This window comes from Elephas maximus, chromosome 5 (assembly GCF_024166365.1).
Source record: "Elephas maximus indicus isolate mEleMax1 chromosome 5, mEleMax1 primary haplotype, whole genome shotgun sequence".
Lineage (NCBI taxonomy): Eukaryota > Metazoa > Chordata > Mammalia > Proboscidea > Elephantidae > Elephas > Elephas maximus.
In genome coordinates, this window is record NC_064823.1 from 109,695,361 (window position 1) to 109,714,280 (window position 18,920).

Sequence of the window (18,920 nt, forward strand, 5' to 3'; positions counted from 1 at the left end):
GAATCAAAAAGACCCAACTGGAGTGTAATGTCCTAATACCCAACTTTTCCATGAGTGGACACATGCTGTGAGCAGTGATTTGAAAGAAACTAAAACTAGAACAAGGACAAGAAAATACAACCCATTAAAAGGCAATTCCACCACCAAGTCTGTCGGTTTGTCATATAGTGGTGGCTTGTGTTTTGCTATGATGCTGGAAGATATGCCACCAGTATTTCAAATCCAGCAGGGTCACTCATGGTGGACAGGTTTTAGCAGAGCTTCCAGAGTAAGACAAAGAAGAAAGGCCTGGCAATCTACTTGCAAAAATTAGCCAGTGGAAACCCAATGAATCACAACAGAATATTGTCTGATACAGTGCTGGAGGATGAGTCCCTAGGTTGGAAGACACTCAAAATACAAAGTGGTCACAATAATGGGCTTGATCATACCAATGATCATGAAAATGGCATAGGACCAGGCAACATTTTACTCTGTTGTAGATGGGGTCACCGTGAATTATAGCCAACTTGAAATCAACTAACAACAACATAAGGCAATTTGAAACCCCATCACTGCTTTGACTTGCATAAGTGAACGATATACGGTCTCTGTTATCAACAAGTTTGCAGGGGTATTGGGCCACCACCAACCCATAACTCTACAGCCTGAACAAAGACCTGAAGCTAATGTTTTCTGAACACTCACAACACACCAGACAGCATTTTAAGTGCTTTATCTGAATTATCTAACCTCCTACGGCCCTAGGAAGTAGTACAATAGAGAAAAAACCAAGGCACAAAAAAATTAACATGCCCAAGATTATACAGCTAACAGTGATGGAGTCACGAATCAAACCTAGGCAGCTTGACACCAGAGTCTGGGTTCTTAATCACTAGCTTGGCCTCTTCCCAGAAAATCTCCAGCTATACATAGGGTCCCATGAAATTCTCAATAAAATGTTTAATATTAATTTCCTCTAATTAATAAGAGAAATATTTACCACTTAAAACTTGGTAGAAACCAATGGTCCTAGACAGAAGAGTAGAGCAGTAGTTACCAACCATTAGCTTGCATAAAGAACATCTGGGAGTTTGTTAAATTATCAATGTCAGAGACCTACTACATAAAATACCATGGAGTGGGGTCCAGAAATCTGCATTTTTAACAAGCACTCTGAGTAATTCTGATGCAGGTGATCCACACACCTTACTTTGAGAAAACTGGCCTGGATAATGTGATACAAACCCAAAAAAAAGTCATATGCATTTGTATTTATATAGTACCTTTCTTTAAAAGTACTCCAGGCAGGCTTCAGGCACTCATTAATCCCTTCCAAAGACCAATATGCCCAATGGAAATCATAATGTGACCTCTGATTTACACTTTGCCTAGAAGGAAAATGACTCTGGGAGACAGCTCTGCCCTGTAGCATGGAGAAGCATACGGCAGGGCCTGGAAATCAGATAGTGTCTGTTGATTTCCCCACCCAGGATTCTTTAGCCACTAGTACACTTTCTCCTAAATTGTTCCCAGCAAATATGGAATCCCTAAACTTCTGCTCCAGTGTCTCTTACTTGCAATCATTGAAAATTTCTCCATCAGCCCCAAATGCAATATCTAGAGGTGGGTCTAAGGTTTGCATTGCAAAGGCAATGCAGCATATCTCCTGGATGAAGTCACTGAGGAGGCAAAAGTCAACTTCAGGAGGGAACGAGATCTTGGGGTTGACGTTCATGGCTCGGATCACATCCTGAAAAACAAAAAGATAGCGTCACCTTATTACCAACTCAACTCTGACATCCTAAGAGCGTTGTGACTGATGAGAGGTGGGAAAAGAGCAGGTAAGTGAAAGTCGGCTAAATCAGAAAAGCTAAAACATGGGCTAAAAGGAGAAAGACCGTATCACTCATAATAGAGGAGGAAAGATGACACCAAGTACAAATGATATATACTCGAGGCCAAGAGAGTGCCCCAAAAATCTAAGGAAAGAAACTTCAGTGACTTTTATTTATTGGTTCTGTTATTTTTCTATTTGTGTGATGTGCCAACACAGAATTAACTTGTTCATAGTCTATAATAATTATTCTAATAGCTTGCTTTTATTGAGTGTTCACTACGTGCCAAGTTTCGTATTAAGCAAATTACGTGCCTTCTTTCATTTAATCCTCTCAGTAACTGTATGGGTTAATGACCACTGTTGCTCCCATTTAAAGATGAGGAAACTAAAGCACAGAGAGGCTAAGTAAATGTGCAAAGTTACACAGCTAGGCAGTGGCACAGCCAGGTGGCAAATCCGTACCTACATTTCCCAAAGCCGTCGCTCTGAAGCACCATGATATTATATCTCCCTACCTTAAAGGCCTATCTAAAGAATAGAATGACAAAGCTCAGAACCTTTATTTCCCATAAAATGTCCAAAAAATAAACAGCCAATAAAGACTGGTGCTACAAAGTCAACTGGATACTGTGCATTTCTGAAGCAATACTCAGCACTGGATGGATTTCTGAGTTACCAGTATTCAATGTAAAGAGTATCATCAGCGAACCAGTCCCCATAGAAGGACTCCAGCACTTACGTTAACACTGCTTTGGGCATCGTAGAGATCGAGATGACAAATGATATAATCCGAGACCACATCTTCAAAGTTATTTGACCCTGAGTGAGACGGTGTCAACGTTTTCCTCACACGGATCTTGAAGTGTCTGAATGCCATTTTAGCTACATGGAATGCCTCCTGCACATAAAAATGCAGCAAATTTATTTGATGGAAGGAGAGGGGTAAAGAAATCCAAAGCAAGGAATTAGCAAGATGTCCAAAAATTCAGCACCTTATCCATCTTCTGATAAATAAACATTGATCAAAAGTATTTCTAATCTGGGAGAAAACACATCTCTATAAAATTTTGAAAAGTACATAAATATTTATAAGACTATCCATGTCCATGAATTCCAAGACAGTCGATCCTTGTTCTGGTAATCTTGAGAGCAGGAAGCAGAAAAATACAGAGGCTCAAGGAAATAAGCCATCTGCAGTCACACAAATACTTGAAAAGTGCTCATTGATGCTATGAAGCCATAAAAAAACCCAAACCCACTGCCATCCAGTCAATTCCAACTTACAGAGACCCTACAGGACAGAGTGGAACTGCCCCATAGGGTTTCCAAGGCTGTAAATCTTTACAAGAGCAGATGGGCACATCTTTCCTCCCGCGGAGCAGCTGGTGGGTCCAAATGGCCAACCTTTCAGTTAGTAGCTTAGCACTTTAACCACTGTGCCACCAGGGCTCCTTATGAACCCGTAGCAATATTATTATATTATATTACATTACATTAATTATATTATATTAATTTATTATATTACATTACATTAATTATATTATACTATACTATACTATACTATACTATACTATACTATACTATACTATACTATACTATACTATACTATACTATACTATACTATACTATACTATACTATACTATACTATACTATACTATACTATACTATACTATACTATACTATACTATACTATACTATACTATACTATACTATACTATACTATACTATACTATACTATACTATACTATACTATTACTATACTATTACTATGCTATGCTATGCTATGCTATGCTATACTATACTATACTATATTACTAGTAAAGAAATAAGAGAAAATTATCAGTTTAGTGTTTACCACAGAGCAACAGTCATGTTTCCTGGCATGTATTAATTACATAAATATTTACTGAATGTCTGCTATGTAGTTGGGACTAGGAAAACTCAGTTATGCAAAAGAGAAATGGTCTCTACCCTTCCAGAGCTTTAACCAACTCAGTAAGTGATTCTCAATTATCTAAATCAGAAGAGTTGGAAAACTTTTTCTGTAAAGAGCCAGACAGAAAATATTTTAGGTTGTGCAGGCCATATACAGTTTCTGTCACAGACTCTTTTTTGTTTTTTACAGTTCTTCAAAATGCAAAAGGATTCTTACATTCTTAGCTCTCAGATGGTAGAAAAACAGGCTGGGGTTAGATATGACCCACAGGTCAAAAGTTCAGTAGATTAACTAATTTTTTTTTTTTTAATTTAACTACTCTCATAATGTGTCTCAGAATGGTAGCCATAGAACAAACCTATTTGCTTTGGGAATTAAGGATTATATATATGTGCCTTTTTAAAATTTTCATACTCGGTAGCTCATTTGTTAGCAGGTTCAGTAACTGTTGTTCTTAGTCGCTGTTGGCTGAATTCCAACTCATGGCAAACCCATGTGTTGCAGAATAAAATTGCCCCATAGGGTTTTCAAGGCTGTGAGCTTTCGAGAGCAGATTGCCAGGCCTGTCTCCCAAGGTGTCTCTGGGTAAGTTCGAACCACCAACCTTTCAGCTAATAATTGGGCGCTTAACTAGTAGTCAACACAATCACAACCTTCTGATGGAAACCAACAGAATGATTGCCATTAGCACTACCATATCCACACCGTGTGTGCACAGACCCACATTAGGCAGAAAATACAGTGCAAATCAACTTAGCATAGACCCATTTGAGACAGTCCTGCAGTTAGGAATACTTCTTCAACAAACATCTGGACAACATAAACATTAACATGTATGAATAGTTGACTGTGAAAATGCTTCATTCTAAATATTTGTAATGAAAGGAAGGAAAGAAGAAACAGAGGGAAGGAGGGACAGATGGGGAGATAAAGGAGCGCCCCCTTCAGTAACCTCAGGATCCACAAGTCTTTTAAAGCTGTGCCCTTCTGTTGACGAAACTACTGCCCCAAGGACCTCCTCTTAAGTCCAGCCCACATGCGTGCACATACCACCGTGGCGATGTATACGATCCGCTGCACCATCTCAGCTTTGTCTATGCAGCGCCGGAGCAGGCACTGTGCATCCAGGCGGGCCTGGGAATAGGCGTCACTGAACCGGGACAGGAGGGCAGCTTTGCGCGCCACGCTGGACAGCTTGGAGCGATTCGGGGACGGGGTTCTAATTTTTGCAACTGCAGTCGAGGGGCTGGCAGACCGGCTGGCAGCCCGGCTGGCCGGCCGGCTTCGAGGGGCAGGGCTAGGAGACCGGCTCCTTAGGGACCTGTTGGGAAGTAAGAATCAGCCAAGGAAACACCTTTATTGACCTCCCCCCGTTGTTCCTAGACTCTGGTTCTTCTCTCCTCATAAACTGCCAATGATACCCAGGAACCACGGGCTTTTTAGATAGGGTAAGCAGCTGCTTTCATGACCTTTCCAGTAGACCTTCAATACTACCACAGCCAAGAAACAATACTCTGTATTTGCATAAGGAGATAGACTTTACAGAGCACTTTCACTCATTCAGCGCCTCAATTTATCCTTTAAACAGCCATGTTTGGTCATGATTGTTAGCCATTTTACAGATGAGGAACGGGAAGCTTACCAAAGTTAACAGGACCATCCTTAGAGTAACACAGCTAGCAAGAGCCAGAGTTACAGAAGTCAGATTTTCAGGATTTTTTACCCCAAATTTGCTTCATAAAAGAGCTAACACCTCATACATGCCTTATGGTATAAAATGGAATGAACACCTATGGAGCAATGAGAAAGATCTGTGTTCTCATCCAGCAACACCATCTCATCTCAGTTGGACCTTTGCAGTAATTTCTCCTCTCCAAAGCTTCAGTTATCACCTACATAATTTTTAACCTTTCTCAGGAGTGGGAATAAAAAAAAAAAGCCATTGCCATCGAGTTGATTCTGACTCAGAGCAACCCTATAGGACAGAGTAGGACTGGCCCCATAGGTTTCCAAAGCTGTAATCTTTACAGAAGCTGACTACCACATCTTTCTCCCTCGGAGTAGCTGGGGGATTTGAACTACCAACCTTCTAGTTAGTGGCCAACACTTAACCACTGTGCCACCAGGGCTCCTTGGGAGTGGGAATAAGGTCTGGAAAACCAGATAAGGTAATACATGTGAAAGTACTCGGTAAACTATAAACCACTGTATCAGTCAAAGTATATTACTACCAAGTACAATGTAAATGATCGGACTGGCTAATCCAAAAGAAATAGGTCACAAAAAAAGAAGTTTTATAGAAGAAACTATGCGGCAAAAAGTAGATAGCACTGAGTACAGTGGTATGCTGATAAGCAGACTCTCTGAATAGGGGGAGCCCTGATATGCAGTTCGCCAATCTTCATGGTGAAAATCCTCCCCACACCCCCCCCCCACCCCACCGTGGCCAATGTCAAGCTACCGATGTGATGTCACTGGAGGAGATGCACAGAATCAGCTCTTGGGAGTGCAAGCCGGCACCAACACAACATGAATGGAGTGATTCCCAAAAATGCAAGACTAAGGTGACACTTAGGGGAATGGGAAGGGGAGGAAGTGGAGGACGGTGGCTTTGATAGACTGAATCAGAGCATGTGGGGGGCGGTGCTAGAGCAGGGAAAATGGAGACTCTAAAGACAAACATCTTACTTTGTCCTCACTAAACTCTCTTAATGACCTCTCTTCACAAGCACACTTACTTGCACATTCCACCAAACAAAGTCAGATCTAAAAACAAATGCCTTACAGTAATATGGACCAGTAATATAGTCACCCTGGAGAGAGAACCCTTAGGTCTCAGAGAAAAGGAGCCTACTATTATAAAACATTCTTGCAAGATGGCTACCGCCATTTGCATTGTATACCCACCCAAATCTGGTTTTAATTAATCTGATTCATTCCTTTCACTTCAGTGTAAGCCCAAAATTAGTAAGTGCCCAAGTACTGACAATCTAGGAGGTGTTTTCTCTCTCTGGGATGGTGCAGTCAGAGAAAACAATCCCTTTACAATTCAAGGTTTCCATATTGTTTGGGTTTTGGTTCTAGGTATCATTTTACTTTTTTTCTCCAAGCCAGGCTTTTACCACTAACTCAACCAATTAGGCATCAAAAGGAGCTTAAATAAAAAGATTTGAGAGTTTGTCAGACCTTCCTTGGAGCACATTCTTTTCAGCAGACAGAACAGCTATCTCATCCTTGAGCGTTCGGAGTTGTTTCTCATAGTCAGATATCACTTCTGGGTTCCGCTGGTCCGTGCTCCGTCTGTCTAAGTTCTTCAGGTCCATGGACCGTGGCTCTGAGCCTCGGGGTTCTGAGCCCCGTAATTCTAAGCCCCATGGCTCCGAGCCCCGTGGCTCCGAGCCCCGTGGCTCCGACCCCCGTGGCTCCGAGCCCCGTGGCTCCGACCCCCGTGGCTCCGAGCCCCGTAGCTCTGCTCCCCTCAGGTCTACACTCCGCAGGTCCACACTCCGTAGGTCCACACTCCGCAGGTCCACACTCCTGTGGTCTATGCTCCTACCCCGCTCTCCACCCCGGTAGTCTGAGTAGTAGTCTGAGTTCCTGTGGCGGGACTCCTCTTGGGATTGAAGAGATTTAAGACTGAACAGTAAAAGACAGAGGGAGAGAGAGAAGGAGGGAGGGAAAAAGAAGGAAGGAGGGAGGGAGAAAAAGGTCAGGAGGGAGAGAAGAAAGAAGGAGATAAATAAGCAACAATTGGCATGTTTGTTTAACAACAAAGACCACTCTACTATGCCATTATTGAACTGGAAAACTCTGATGGGGACACACATGAACAAATGCAAATTAGCAAAACAGAACTGACAGACTGCCATGAGACCAAAATTGGATGGTGCCCAGCTACCATTACTGAATGTTTTGATCAAAGATTCTATAGACGAATCATGATCAAAAGGGGGTGGGAGGAATGCAGAACAGAATTTCCAATTCTCATGGAATTCAGACTTTCTGGAGCCGTTGAGGATGGATAAACCCCCAAAAATATTGCCCTGAAATAATCTTTAAATTTTAAACCAAAACTATACCCTGAAGTCTTCTTTGAACCAATCAATTGTTCAGCTTAATTAGTAAAGTACGTCGTCCTTGAGGATTGAGCTTTTTTAAAGAATTATCTACATGGAATTAAACTGACAACAGCAACTTGAAAAGTTAGATGAAAAGCTTAGAGGGCAGTGAGTTTATGTTAATGGTGGTAGACTAATGTAGAAAAGGATAGCCAGAATGGTTACACAACTTGAAGAATGTAATCAGTGTCACTGAATTGTACATGTAGAAATTGCTGAAATGCTGTACCTTTTGCTGTGTATATTTCACTGAAAAAAAAAAGTAAATTAATTAAAAAAAAAAAAAATGCCAGAAGGTTAGGGTGCCCTGCAGGTCAGCAGCTTTCATGGAAAATGGTTCCTGAAAAAAGAATGCTCATGCAGATCTTCTAGAAAAAGCAGAGTAGGCCTCTAGTCATAATAGTCTAGTCTATTGTACTGATGGTAACTGCCCAAAAAACTAAAAGCAATTGGCCTCCAAAACTCAGTCCAGAAGCTGGCCTAAGATACGGTCTTCTACCCTCGCTAGCTCTTTGATTCTCTGAACAAATGGAATATGGGGAAAATTACAATGGAAACTGAATAATATCCACAAGACTAGATGAAAGTGTGGACCTCTGAAAATAATGTAGTACAAATACAAGCAAAAATAACTTTAGAAATAAAGTTGGCATCTTCATCTATGATTTAAAAAAAAAAGAAAAAGAAGGCATGGCCACCATAAAACAGGAGCAAAAAGGTTTAAGAGGAGAATATGCTGCAATGAAAATAACAACGGTGTAAGACGAAAAGGTAAAGGGTAAAATTAAGAAGAATGTACAGAAGCTAAAAATGCAATAGCAGAATTAAAAGTGGCACTAGAAACAGTAAAGAACAGGATCGGTGCTATAGGAAATCAATAAGTAATATGAACGAACAATGAATTTGAAAAGATACACCAAAAAGGAAATAAGAAATTAAAATGATGAGAGGGAGGACAGACGCGGAAAACAGAACAGAGCTGTAAGCTAAGATTTACAGTTGTTCCCTAAAGATATCAGAACAAGGGGAACATGTACGAAGGCAACAGAAAGGCATTTTCAGGTGATTTTTTTTTTTTGCCAAAAAATACACCTCCACCTGCTCTTTTTTTTGGAGAAACAATCAAAATTAAGAAAAAATAAATTATAACCTGCTTCTTTCACCTTCTAGAAATTTATCTTTAGGGCATAATCTGACATTTGAACTAAGATTTGCCACAAAAATAATTATCACAGTGTTATTTTAATGTTTAAAATGAGTATCAAACTAAATATTCATCATTAGGGAAATCCCTAAGTGATGGCATATTATGCACCTATTTAAAACTAAGCTCTGCAGTATTTTTCCTTAGTGATAGAAGAAAACAATGTTAAGTGAAAAAGTAGGGCCCAAAACTGCATCCTTATATACTTCATTCTGTAGTCTTAACTTTTTTTTTTATTGTGCTTTAGGTGAAAGTTTACAGAGAAAATTAGTTTCGCCTCCAATAATTAATACACAAAGTGCTCTGTGACATTAGTTGCAATCCCCGCAAAGTATTGGCACTCTCCCCATTTCTACTCTGAGTTCTCTGTTTCCATTTGTCTGGTTTTTCTGCCCCTTTCTGCCTTCTCATCTTTGCTTTTGGGCAACTGTTGCCCTTTTGGTTTCGTATAGTTGGTCATTCTAAGGAGCACTTTCCTCACAGGTATTATTGTTTATTTTATAGGCCCGTCTATTATTTGGCTGAAAGGTAGTCTGTCTGAACTTTATTTTGAATATATGTATTGGAAGAAATATCAACATGGCAACTGGTCCTGGAATTTTGAGATGGCTTTTGGATTCCTTTATACTATGTTGTACTTTGAAAATTTTGTACAACCTAGGTAATGTTTTTATAGTAAGAAAATAAATATTACAAAACATTAATAAAAATACTGCTGCCTTTCCTTTTTGCACGTGAACAGGATCTTTTGTATTGCAATGGAGCACCAAAAAAGCTAAATTCAAAGATTAATCAGCAGGCTGCAATAATTTTGCCATTTTTTTTCCTTACTGCTTTCTTAGCTGATTTATTTCCTCCTCTGCAGCCAAAAGGGATATGGCCGATCTGTTCTTGGTTTCTTCAAGAGTCTTTTCAGTTTCAGTCAGACTGTAAGAGAAATCAGTAACTAAAGACAGATTTTTCAAAATTGGCAGGCTTTCTAAATCAAGGCACAGGCTCTCTAAGGCACTTGTGGCATATGACATGATATATTGACACATGATATAAAAGCAACATTTGCCTCCCCTTCTCCTGAGTTCCTCCAGCACTTGGCTCACATTTTTAGTCTCATTAGAAACACACTGTGAGCCGCTTGAGGGCAAGGATTCAACATAAACAAGATCAAATCATTAGACATCTGTATTCAATCGTATGATATTGCAAATATAACAGAGGACTTGAATGCAAAAACATGCTAGCATCCTTTGCTCAGTCTCAAACTCTTACAAGAAATTACAGAATTACTATCCCTAATAGACTATAAAAATCATTACTATTAGAAAGTAAAGAACAACGAAGCTTGTTTGTCTTTCTTTTCACCCTCTAAATTCATCCACTCTAATTACACCAAATCCCAGATTGTCTCTCTCTATAAAATCTACATTTTTCTGCAACATACCAATATCTGTTCTCATGACTTTGCACTGTGGGGCTGCATTTAATTTTCCAAGACTTCCTAAACATAAAAAGCTTATTTTTCCACCTATAAAGAAAGTCCTCCACAATTACACTCGACTACCAGGTTTTTTTACCAGGTAGTTCGTGTCTTGTCTCTGACTTCCACCACCTCTTAAGCACAATTTTCCTGAATTTTCAACAAAGCTCAGTCACCATCAGTTTCAAGGGCTCTCTTCATCGTAGGCAAATTGTAACAAATCATGCTCTTTCTTTAGGTCTATCTAAATTTTAAAAGAAATGAGAATGGGATGGATGAAACTGGATGAAGAGCAATGGTTCAGAATTAAGTTCCCCTAGTTTTTTTTTTTAGTACCATGAGAGATCATGGATTGGCAAAGGTGTCATGACTTCTCCGACTCTGCCTCCCTGAAATATCCAGACGCTTTAAAAAAAAAAAAAATTGCTTTTTGCTTTCATCACAGTAGTCCTGAGGCTAAGAGTGCAATTGCTATTGAGACTCACGCCAGTCTTCTTCTTTACCTTTAGATGGAGGAACTGAGGGTAGGACACTGGGATCCTCACCTAGAGAGTGAAGCAGACTAAGGAATAGCAAGATAAACCCATTGCAGTTGAGTTGATTCCAACTCATAGCGACCCTACAGGACAGGAGAGAACTGCCCCATATGGTTTCCAAGGCTGCAAATCTTTATGGGAGCAGACTGCCACAGCTTTATCCCACAGTGCAGCTGGTGAGTTCAAACTGTCGATCTTTCGGTTAGCAGCCGTGCAGTTTGACCGCTGCACTACCAGGACTCCAAGATATAACGAGCTAACAAGACTTCTATCAAATCCCAACAACAAATGCCAACTAATCAGATACTTACAGGAGGTGGTGAAAGTTACCCAAAGTTCCATCCCGTCCCCTCCTCCTCCTCTAACAAATGCTCACTCACCCAAGTGGCACTCCAAATGATCCCCCCGACTCTCTCAAGCAACATTTGCCTCACCTTCTCCTGAGCTCCTCCAGCACATGGTTCACATTTATAATTTCATTAGAAACACACTGTGAACCACTCGAGGACATGGATTTTGTCTATTCCTCTCTTTGTCCCTAGCACCTAAAGTAATGCCTGTCACATAGTGGACATTAAAAAAAAAAAAAAAAAAAAACAAGGAATGCATGCATGAATGAAATGCTTTAAGAAAGCAAAAGTTGCAATAACTTCTCAATGGGGTTACTGGAGGTTGAAAAGAAATTACTGTGAATATGTTAACTGTTTTAAAAAGAATATATGGGAAAACAAGCATTGTAATCAAAAGAACACTGGAGAAGGTTAAAAGAAGAAAATGGACAAAGAAAGGAAGGGGAGTATAAAAAAGAATAAAGAAGGGGATATTTTTTTTTCTCAACACAGCATGCATGTGTGAGACATGCACATAAAAGAGAACACATGCTAATTTGGCAAGCGTGGATGACACACAGAGAGAAGGATGGGAGGGACATTCACATACCAAGCATTGTTTTCAGCAGGTTAGCATATTTTATTTAACATTTTGTTAGGGCTTTATTCATTTATTGAGCAAATTGTTGAGCACTTAATATGTACCAAGCACGGTACTGGGTGCTGGAGATACAATAGTGTCAAAATAGCAATACAAGAGAATAACCCTTTGGAGTTCCAGTCTAGTGGAGGAGATAGATCCTCAATATGCAAACAAATCAAATTCTAAAAATCTCATAAGTGCTATTATGAGAATAAACAAATCATGGTGAAAAAGTATTAAGGGAAGAGCTTTCACCAAATGGCAGTCAGAGAAGGATTCTGAGAAGGTGACATTTAAGCCGAAGTATGAAGGAGACTAAAGATGCAGGCAAGCAAAGAACCAGTGGAAGGCTGTTCCAAGGAAATGGAAAAGCCGAGGCAAAGGCTGCAAGATGAGAAGTGGACAGTAGGACAGTAAAACTGAAAGAAGCCCACTGTGGCTGGAGGAGGCTAGGTGAGCGGAGACTAGCATAAAATGAGGGTAGAGAGAGAGGGAGGGCTAGACCACTCAGAGCCTTGAAAGTCTTGGTGATTCATCTGGAATTTTTCTCTCAGAATAAAAAGAGGCTACTTAGCTGTTTTTAAGCAGGGAGATGACTTGATACAATAAAAACAAAAATTGGTGTTATGTGGGAAATGGATTGTAGTAGCACAAGAAAAGATGGAAGGAAGCCAGTTGGAAGGCAACTGGTCCAGGCAAGAGATGTCAGAGGCATGAACTAGGGCAGTGGTAGTGGAATACAAAGAAAAGAACAAGTGTAAGATGTTTAGGAGGTAGATTTAACAGGACACACTAATAGACTGGATATAGAAGATGAGGGAAAGAGATTCATGACCAGAATCCAGGCATAAAATCTAATGGTTTTCCTTTGTCTAGGTTTCCCTCAACTTGCGACTCTGGAACTGAATCAAACCAGCCTCCACGAGATTAGAAATGGGGAACATCCTGGGGTGAGCCATTCATTCTATGGTATATAACACCCTGGCCCTAGAGACACGTAGGCAGACTAAGTGAAGGAAGAAGAGAGCTGGCTACCATGTTGTTGTTATCATTATTGTTGTTGCCATTAGGTGCCATCGAGTCAGTTCCGACTCATAATGACCCTGGTGTATAACAGAACCAAACACTGCTGGGTCCTGCACCATCCTGACAATCGTTGCTATGTTTGAGCCCATCGCTGCAGTCACTGTGTCAATCCATCTAGTTGAGGGTCTTCCTCTTTTTTGCTGACTCTCTACTTTTACCAAGCCATAGAATACAGGAAATATACTACATTATTTTTTAATGCCTTAAATTAAACAAAATAGAATAAGACACGGGTAGGTTAAAAAAAATTAGGAAATCCAATGGAAAGCAGAAAGCAGCTTCATTTATACAACTTTCAAATGGTTCTGGGGGTTAGGGAGAAGCATGTATACAGAGGGAAGAAAGAGGGAAAGAGCACAAATAGGGCAAAGGGTATGTGAAACAGTATGTGGGTGTTCATGGTACTATCCTCAGTTTGATATTATTTCCAAATAAGGTGAAAAAAGTAGGAACCCATAAAGTTTTGCAGTCCATGATGCCTCTCATGGGTAACAACAGAACCGCAGAAGCAAGAAAACCAAAAAACAAAGCAAAACCCATCGCTATCAAGTCAGCTCTGACTCATGGCAATCCTGTGTGTTATGGAATAGGGTTTTCTTGGATGTAATCTTTTTATGGAAGCAGATCACCAGGCCTTTCTTCTGTGGCACTTCTGGGTGGGTCCGAACTGCCAACTTTTAGGTTAGTAGTTGAAAGCAAAACATTATGCCACCCAGGACCTTTAGTAGCAAGATGGGGAAGTGGGAAACCCTGGCATTCACTGGTGCTGAACCAGGCAGAGCCTGGAGTCTTGAAGCACTGACTCACCACCAGGGGCAAAAGGAGGGGCCTGGTCATCAGCAGTGATTGCCTGCTAATGCCCCAGGAGACCTAACTCTGACCAGCCACAACTCAGCATCCATCCGCTCAAGACACTAGTGCCCAGAGGGAATCAAGGCCAGCCAGAGCCCACAAGGCAGTACAGGACCACAAGCTTCTCTCCTCCAGCACCAGGAAAGCATGCAAGCGTCCCTCTGCCCCTAGATGCCAATCTAAAAAGGAGAAAGGAAGAGATCCCTTGAGGGGGCAGAGCCGGCCCTTAACAGGCAGCTTGAACTTGGAATTAACTGAATATTTGCACAAAAGGGACTACAATAAACCAGCAAATCCTGAGTTACCTTAAAACTGCAAATTTAAGATCCCCCTCACTCCATCATCATCAGTTGACATTAACTGAAATAAGTTGTAGAAATTTAGGGAAATCATGGTTTTTGCACATTTGTAAATTTTGATTGCTACCGCTATAAAACGGCTCACTATGATTTCAATTGCAAAAATGAGTAGGTATGCGTGGAAGGGTGCGTGTGTGTGCACACATGTGTGCACGCACATGCATACAAACATGTATACAGAGTAACATATACCAAAATGTTAACAGGATTGGAATACAAGGTAATTTTTCACTTTCATGTTTATATTGAGAGGGAGGCTTGAATTACTGAATGACAAAATTAAATCAGTAGGGGTTTTTTCCCTTAGGGTATAAAGAAGGAAATCTCACCAGAGAAAAAGGCAGGGTCAGAGACTATGCCATCAGCAGCCTTAACTAGTTAAAAATAGGATTCCTTGCTATTGCAAACACGTCAGCCACGGAGCAAAGCGGTAGTAGGAGAAACACCTCATTGACGGGTGTTTGTTAGGTATGCTGAATACAGTTTCATACACAACTGTCTATCTTCCTCGAGTACAAACCCAAAGTCTGCAATGTTCTTTGCAGGGATTCCTGAGCCCATCCTGGCTGTGCACATAGCATATATCTGAGAAATGTTTTTGCTTAGCATCGCTTAACTTTTTTACAATGTATTTTTATACTTACTAGTTATTCCAAAATCTTGAGTTGTTCATTCTTTAAGACTCTGACTTAGTCAGGCATATATGCCTCCACCAACCCCAACGAGTACAACTGGCAGATGAATGCAGCCGGCTCCCTTTTACTTTTGCCCTTACTTGTAATTTTCCACTTTACCTGATCTTGCACCCTTCCCTTTCTGTGTCTTTTTCTGTTTTCCTCTCATCTAACAATAATGGGCCTATGGAGAGGAAGGTACTCCAGGACTGAAGCTGAGGGGACTCCAGTCTCGGGGACCATAATATAGATATCCTGTCCCCAAATTGAGAGACATAGACTCTCAACTCCATCCCACACCCATAGACACAAAATCATATGACTTATTTGCAAATGTCCACATTGTACAAAAGCCGTTATTCCTTTTTCAAACTTAATTGAGAGCAAATAATTCTTTTTGGAAAAAGATAACTTGCATTCCTCTTACTCGTCTTGAACCTGTTTGGGTTGATTACGAATTGAGCCCAATTCAGAATCTAATTGTAGGTCCTGATCCCGAAAAAGAGAATTTCTCTCCTTATCAAATGTGTCCTGAAATTTAAAAAAAAAAAAAAAAAAAGTCAGAATACATGAAAACAACATGGATGAACTGCAAAAATATTATGCTGAACTAATGAAGCCAGGCACAAAAGAACACATAGTGCTGGCTCCATTTATATGACATCCTGATCCTGGCAAATTAGTCTATGGTGATGAAAATCTGAAGAGTGGTTGCCCTGGGGGTGAGAGGGGGTGCCTGGGAAGTGGCAGAGGGGAATGATCTGGAGTGATGGAAATGTTCTCTATCTTGATAAGGGCATAAGTCACATGGGTATACGCATGTATCAAAACTCATCAACCCGTGGATTTCACTGTGTGCAAATTGTATCTCAATTACACACACACATAAAGACTTTGAGACATCATTTTACATCTCTTTACCCACAATAACACCCACTGGGGTCGGGGGGTAATCTGAGAAGTATACAAAAATCTTCAGGAAAAAATATTGCTTAATTATGGCTGACATCCATTGAGTACTTACTAATGTGCTAGGCCCCGTGCAAATTGTCTCGAGTGCTTATCATGTCTAATTGTCACAAGGACCCTATTAGGTCAGTAAAATCATTGTCCCCATTCAGCATGTGAGGAAACTGAGACATAAGACGTTAGATAATTTACCCAGGGCCACACAAGAGAGACTGGAATTCTTCCCCGTGATCTCCAACCAGGAAGCCTTCAACCACTATCTCAGACGGCCCTCTTGCTTAGAACAGCATTTTCTAAATGCTTCAACTTTAGAAAGGAATTTATGTATCCATAAAAATGTTTAAAAGTGAGATTACTAGTATGTCAGCCTTGAGCGGTGTGCTCTTTTAAAGAATTACCTAGTGAGCTAAAACTGACAACAGCAACTTGCAATGTAAGATGAGAAGCTTAGGGAGCAGTGAGTTTCAGTCAATGGTGGGTGAACAATTTGGAGGAGGACGGTGAGAATGTGTGCACAACTTCAGGAATGTAATCAATGTCATTGATTGGACATGTAGAAATTTTTCAAATACTGTATATTGTTGTTAGGTGTTGTCAAGTCAGTTCTGACTCATAACGACCCTGTGTACAACAGAATGAAACGCTGCCCAGTCCATTGGTTGAAACCACTGTGTAAATCCATGTCATTGAGGGTCTTCCTCTTTTTTGCTGACCCTCTACTTTACCAAGCATGATGTCCTTCTCCAGGGACTGGTCTCTCCTGATAGCATGTCCAAAGTACATGAGTCGAAGTCTCACCATCTTCACTTCTAAGGAGCATTCTGGCTGTACTTCTTCCAAGACAGATTTGTTTGTTCTTCTGGCAATCCACGGTACTTTCAATAATTCAAGGGCATCAGTTCCTCTTCAGTCTTTGTTATTCATTGTGCAGCTTTCGAATGCATGTGAGGCGATTAAAAATACCATGCCTTGGGTCAGGTGCACCTTAGACCTCAAAGTGGTATCTTTGCTTTTTAACACTTTAAAGAGGTCTTTTGTAGGATCCAAATAAAATGAAATCCTTGACAACTTCAATATTTTCTCTGTTCATTATAATGTGGCTCATTGGTCCAGTTATGAGGGTTTTTGTTTTATGTTGAGGTATAACCCATACTGAAGGCTGTAGTCTTTGATTTTCATCAGTAAGTGCTTCAAGTCCTCTTCACTTTCAGCAGGCAAGGTTATGTCATCTGCATAATGCAGGTCATTAATGAGTCTTCCTCCAATCCTGATGCCCTGTTCTTCGTATAGTCCAGCTTCTTGGACTATTTGCTCAGCATACAGATTGAGTAAGTATGGTGAAAGGATACAACCCTGACACACATCTTTCCTGATTTTAAACCACAAAGTATCCCCTTGTTCTGTTCAGTTGGTCTATGTACAGGTTCCACACGAGCACAATTAAGTGTTCTGGAATTCCCATTCTTCACAATGTTATCCACACTTTGTTGGGAGCCACACAGTTGAATGCCTTTGCATAGTCAATAAAACACAGGTAAACATCTTTCTGGTACTCTCTGCTTTCAGCCATGATCCATCTGACATCAGCAATGATACCGCTCATTCCACACTCTCTTCTGAATCTGGCTTGAATTTCTAGCAGTTCCCTGTTGATACCCTGCTACAACCATTTTTTAATTAATATTAAGCAAAATTTTACTTCCATGTGATATGAATGATATTGTTTGACAATTTCCACATTCTGTTGGGTCACCTTTCTTTGGAATGGGCACAAATATGGATCTCTTCCAGTCAGCTGACCAGGTAGCTGTCTTCCAGATTTCTTGGCATAGACAAGTGGGTGCTTCCAGCATTGCATTCTTTTGTTAAAATATCTCAGTTGGTATATGGTTAATTACTGGAGGCTCGTTTCTCACCGATGCCTTCAGTGCAGCTTGACCTTCTTTCTTCAGTACCACTGGTTCTTGATCACATGCTACCTCCTGAGATGGTTGAACATCGACCACTTCTTTTTGGTACAGTGATTCTGTGTATTGCTTCCATCTTCTTTTGATGCTTCCTGCTTTGTTCCATATTTTGCCCATCGAATCCTTCAAAATTGCAACTCGAGGTTTGAATTTTTTCTTCAGTTCCCTCAGCTTGAGGAACGCTGAGCGTGTTCCTCCCTTTTAGCTTTCTAACAATTTACTTTGTCTTCTCAAGCCACCCTTTGAAATCTTCTGTTCAGCTCTTTTACTTCACCATTTCTTCCATCCACTTTAGCTACTCTGTGTTCAAGAGCAAGTTTCAGAGTCTTTTCTGACGTCCATTTTAGTCATTTATTTCTTTCCTGTCTTTTTAATGACCTCTTGCTTTCTTCATGTATGATGTCCTTGGTGTCATTCTACAACTCATCTGGTCTTTGGTCATTAGTGTTCAATGCATCAAATCTATTCTTGAGATGGTCTCTAAATTCAGGTGGGATATACTCAAGGTCATACTGTGGCTCCCGAGGCTTGTTTAAACTTTCCTCAGCCTGAACGTGAACTGGAATATGAGCAATTGATTGTTTGTTCCACAGTCAGCCCTTGGCCTTGTTCTGACTGATGATTTTGAGCTTCTCTATCATCTCTTTGATTTCATTTCTGTGTTTTCCATTTGGCGGGGTCCACGTGTATAGTTCCTGTATATTTTATTGATGAAAGGTATTTGCAACGAACAAGTCATTGGTCTTACAAAATTCTACCGTGCGATATCTGGCATCATCTCTATCACCAAGACCATATTTTCCAACTACTAATCCTTCTTCTTTGTTTCTCACTTTTGCATTCCAATCACCAATAACTATCAATGCATCCTGATTGCATGTTTGATCAATTTCAGACTGCAGAAGTTGGTAAAAATCTTCAACTTCTTCATCTTTGGCATTAACGTTTGCTGT

The 18,920-nt window shown here is 40.4% G+C and overlaps 1 protein-coding gene across 3 annotated transcripts in view; it reads right to left on the reverse strand.

The window, feature by feature from the left end:
- The window catches only part of SPATA18 (spermatogenesis associated 18), a 49,066-nt gene that overhangs the window by 15,389 nt on the left and 14,757 nt on the right, over window positions 1–18,920 (reverse strand). For 2 of the 3 annotated variants that reach the window (XR_007517672.1, XM_049886254.1), the window contains exons 4-9: window positions 15,459–15,562; window positions 9,910–10,005; window positions 6,943–7,392; window positions 4,807–5,077; window positions 2,559–2,717; window positions 1,557–1,732 (exon numbers count right to left, since the gene is read on the reverse strand). Coding sequence is in view for 2 of the 3 variants with exons in the window: in XM_049886254.1 (XP_049742211.1) it covers window positions 1,557–1,732; window positions 2,559–2,717; window positions 4,807–5,077; window positions 6,943–7,392; window positions 9,910–10,005; window positions 15,459–15,562 (1,256 nt within the window). In the remaining variant the exon portion in view is untranslated. The remainder of the gene's footprint in view (window positions 1–1,556; window positions 1,733–2,558; window positions 2,718–4,806; window positions 5,078–6,942; window positions 7,393–9,909; window positions 10,006–15,458; window positions 15,563–18,920) is intronic. The other variant, XM_049886255.1, reaches the window with a different exon arrangement.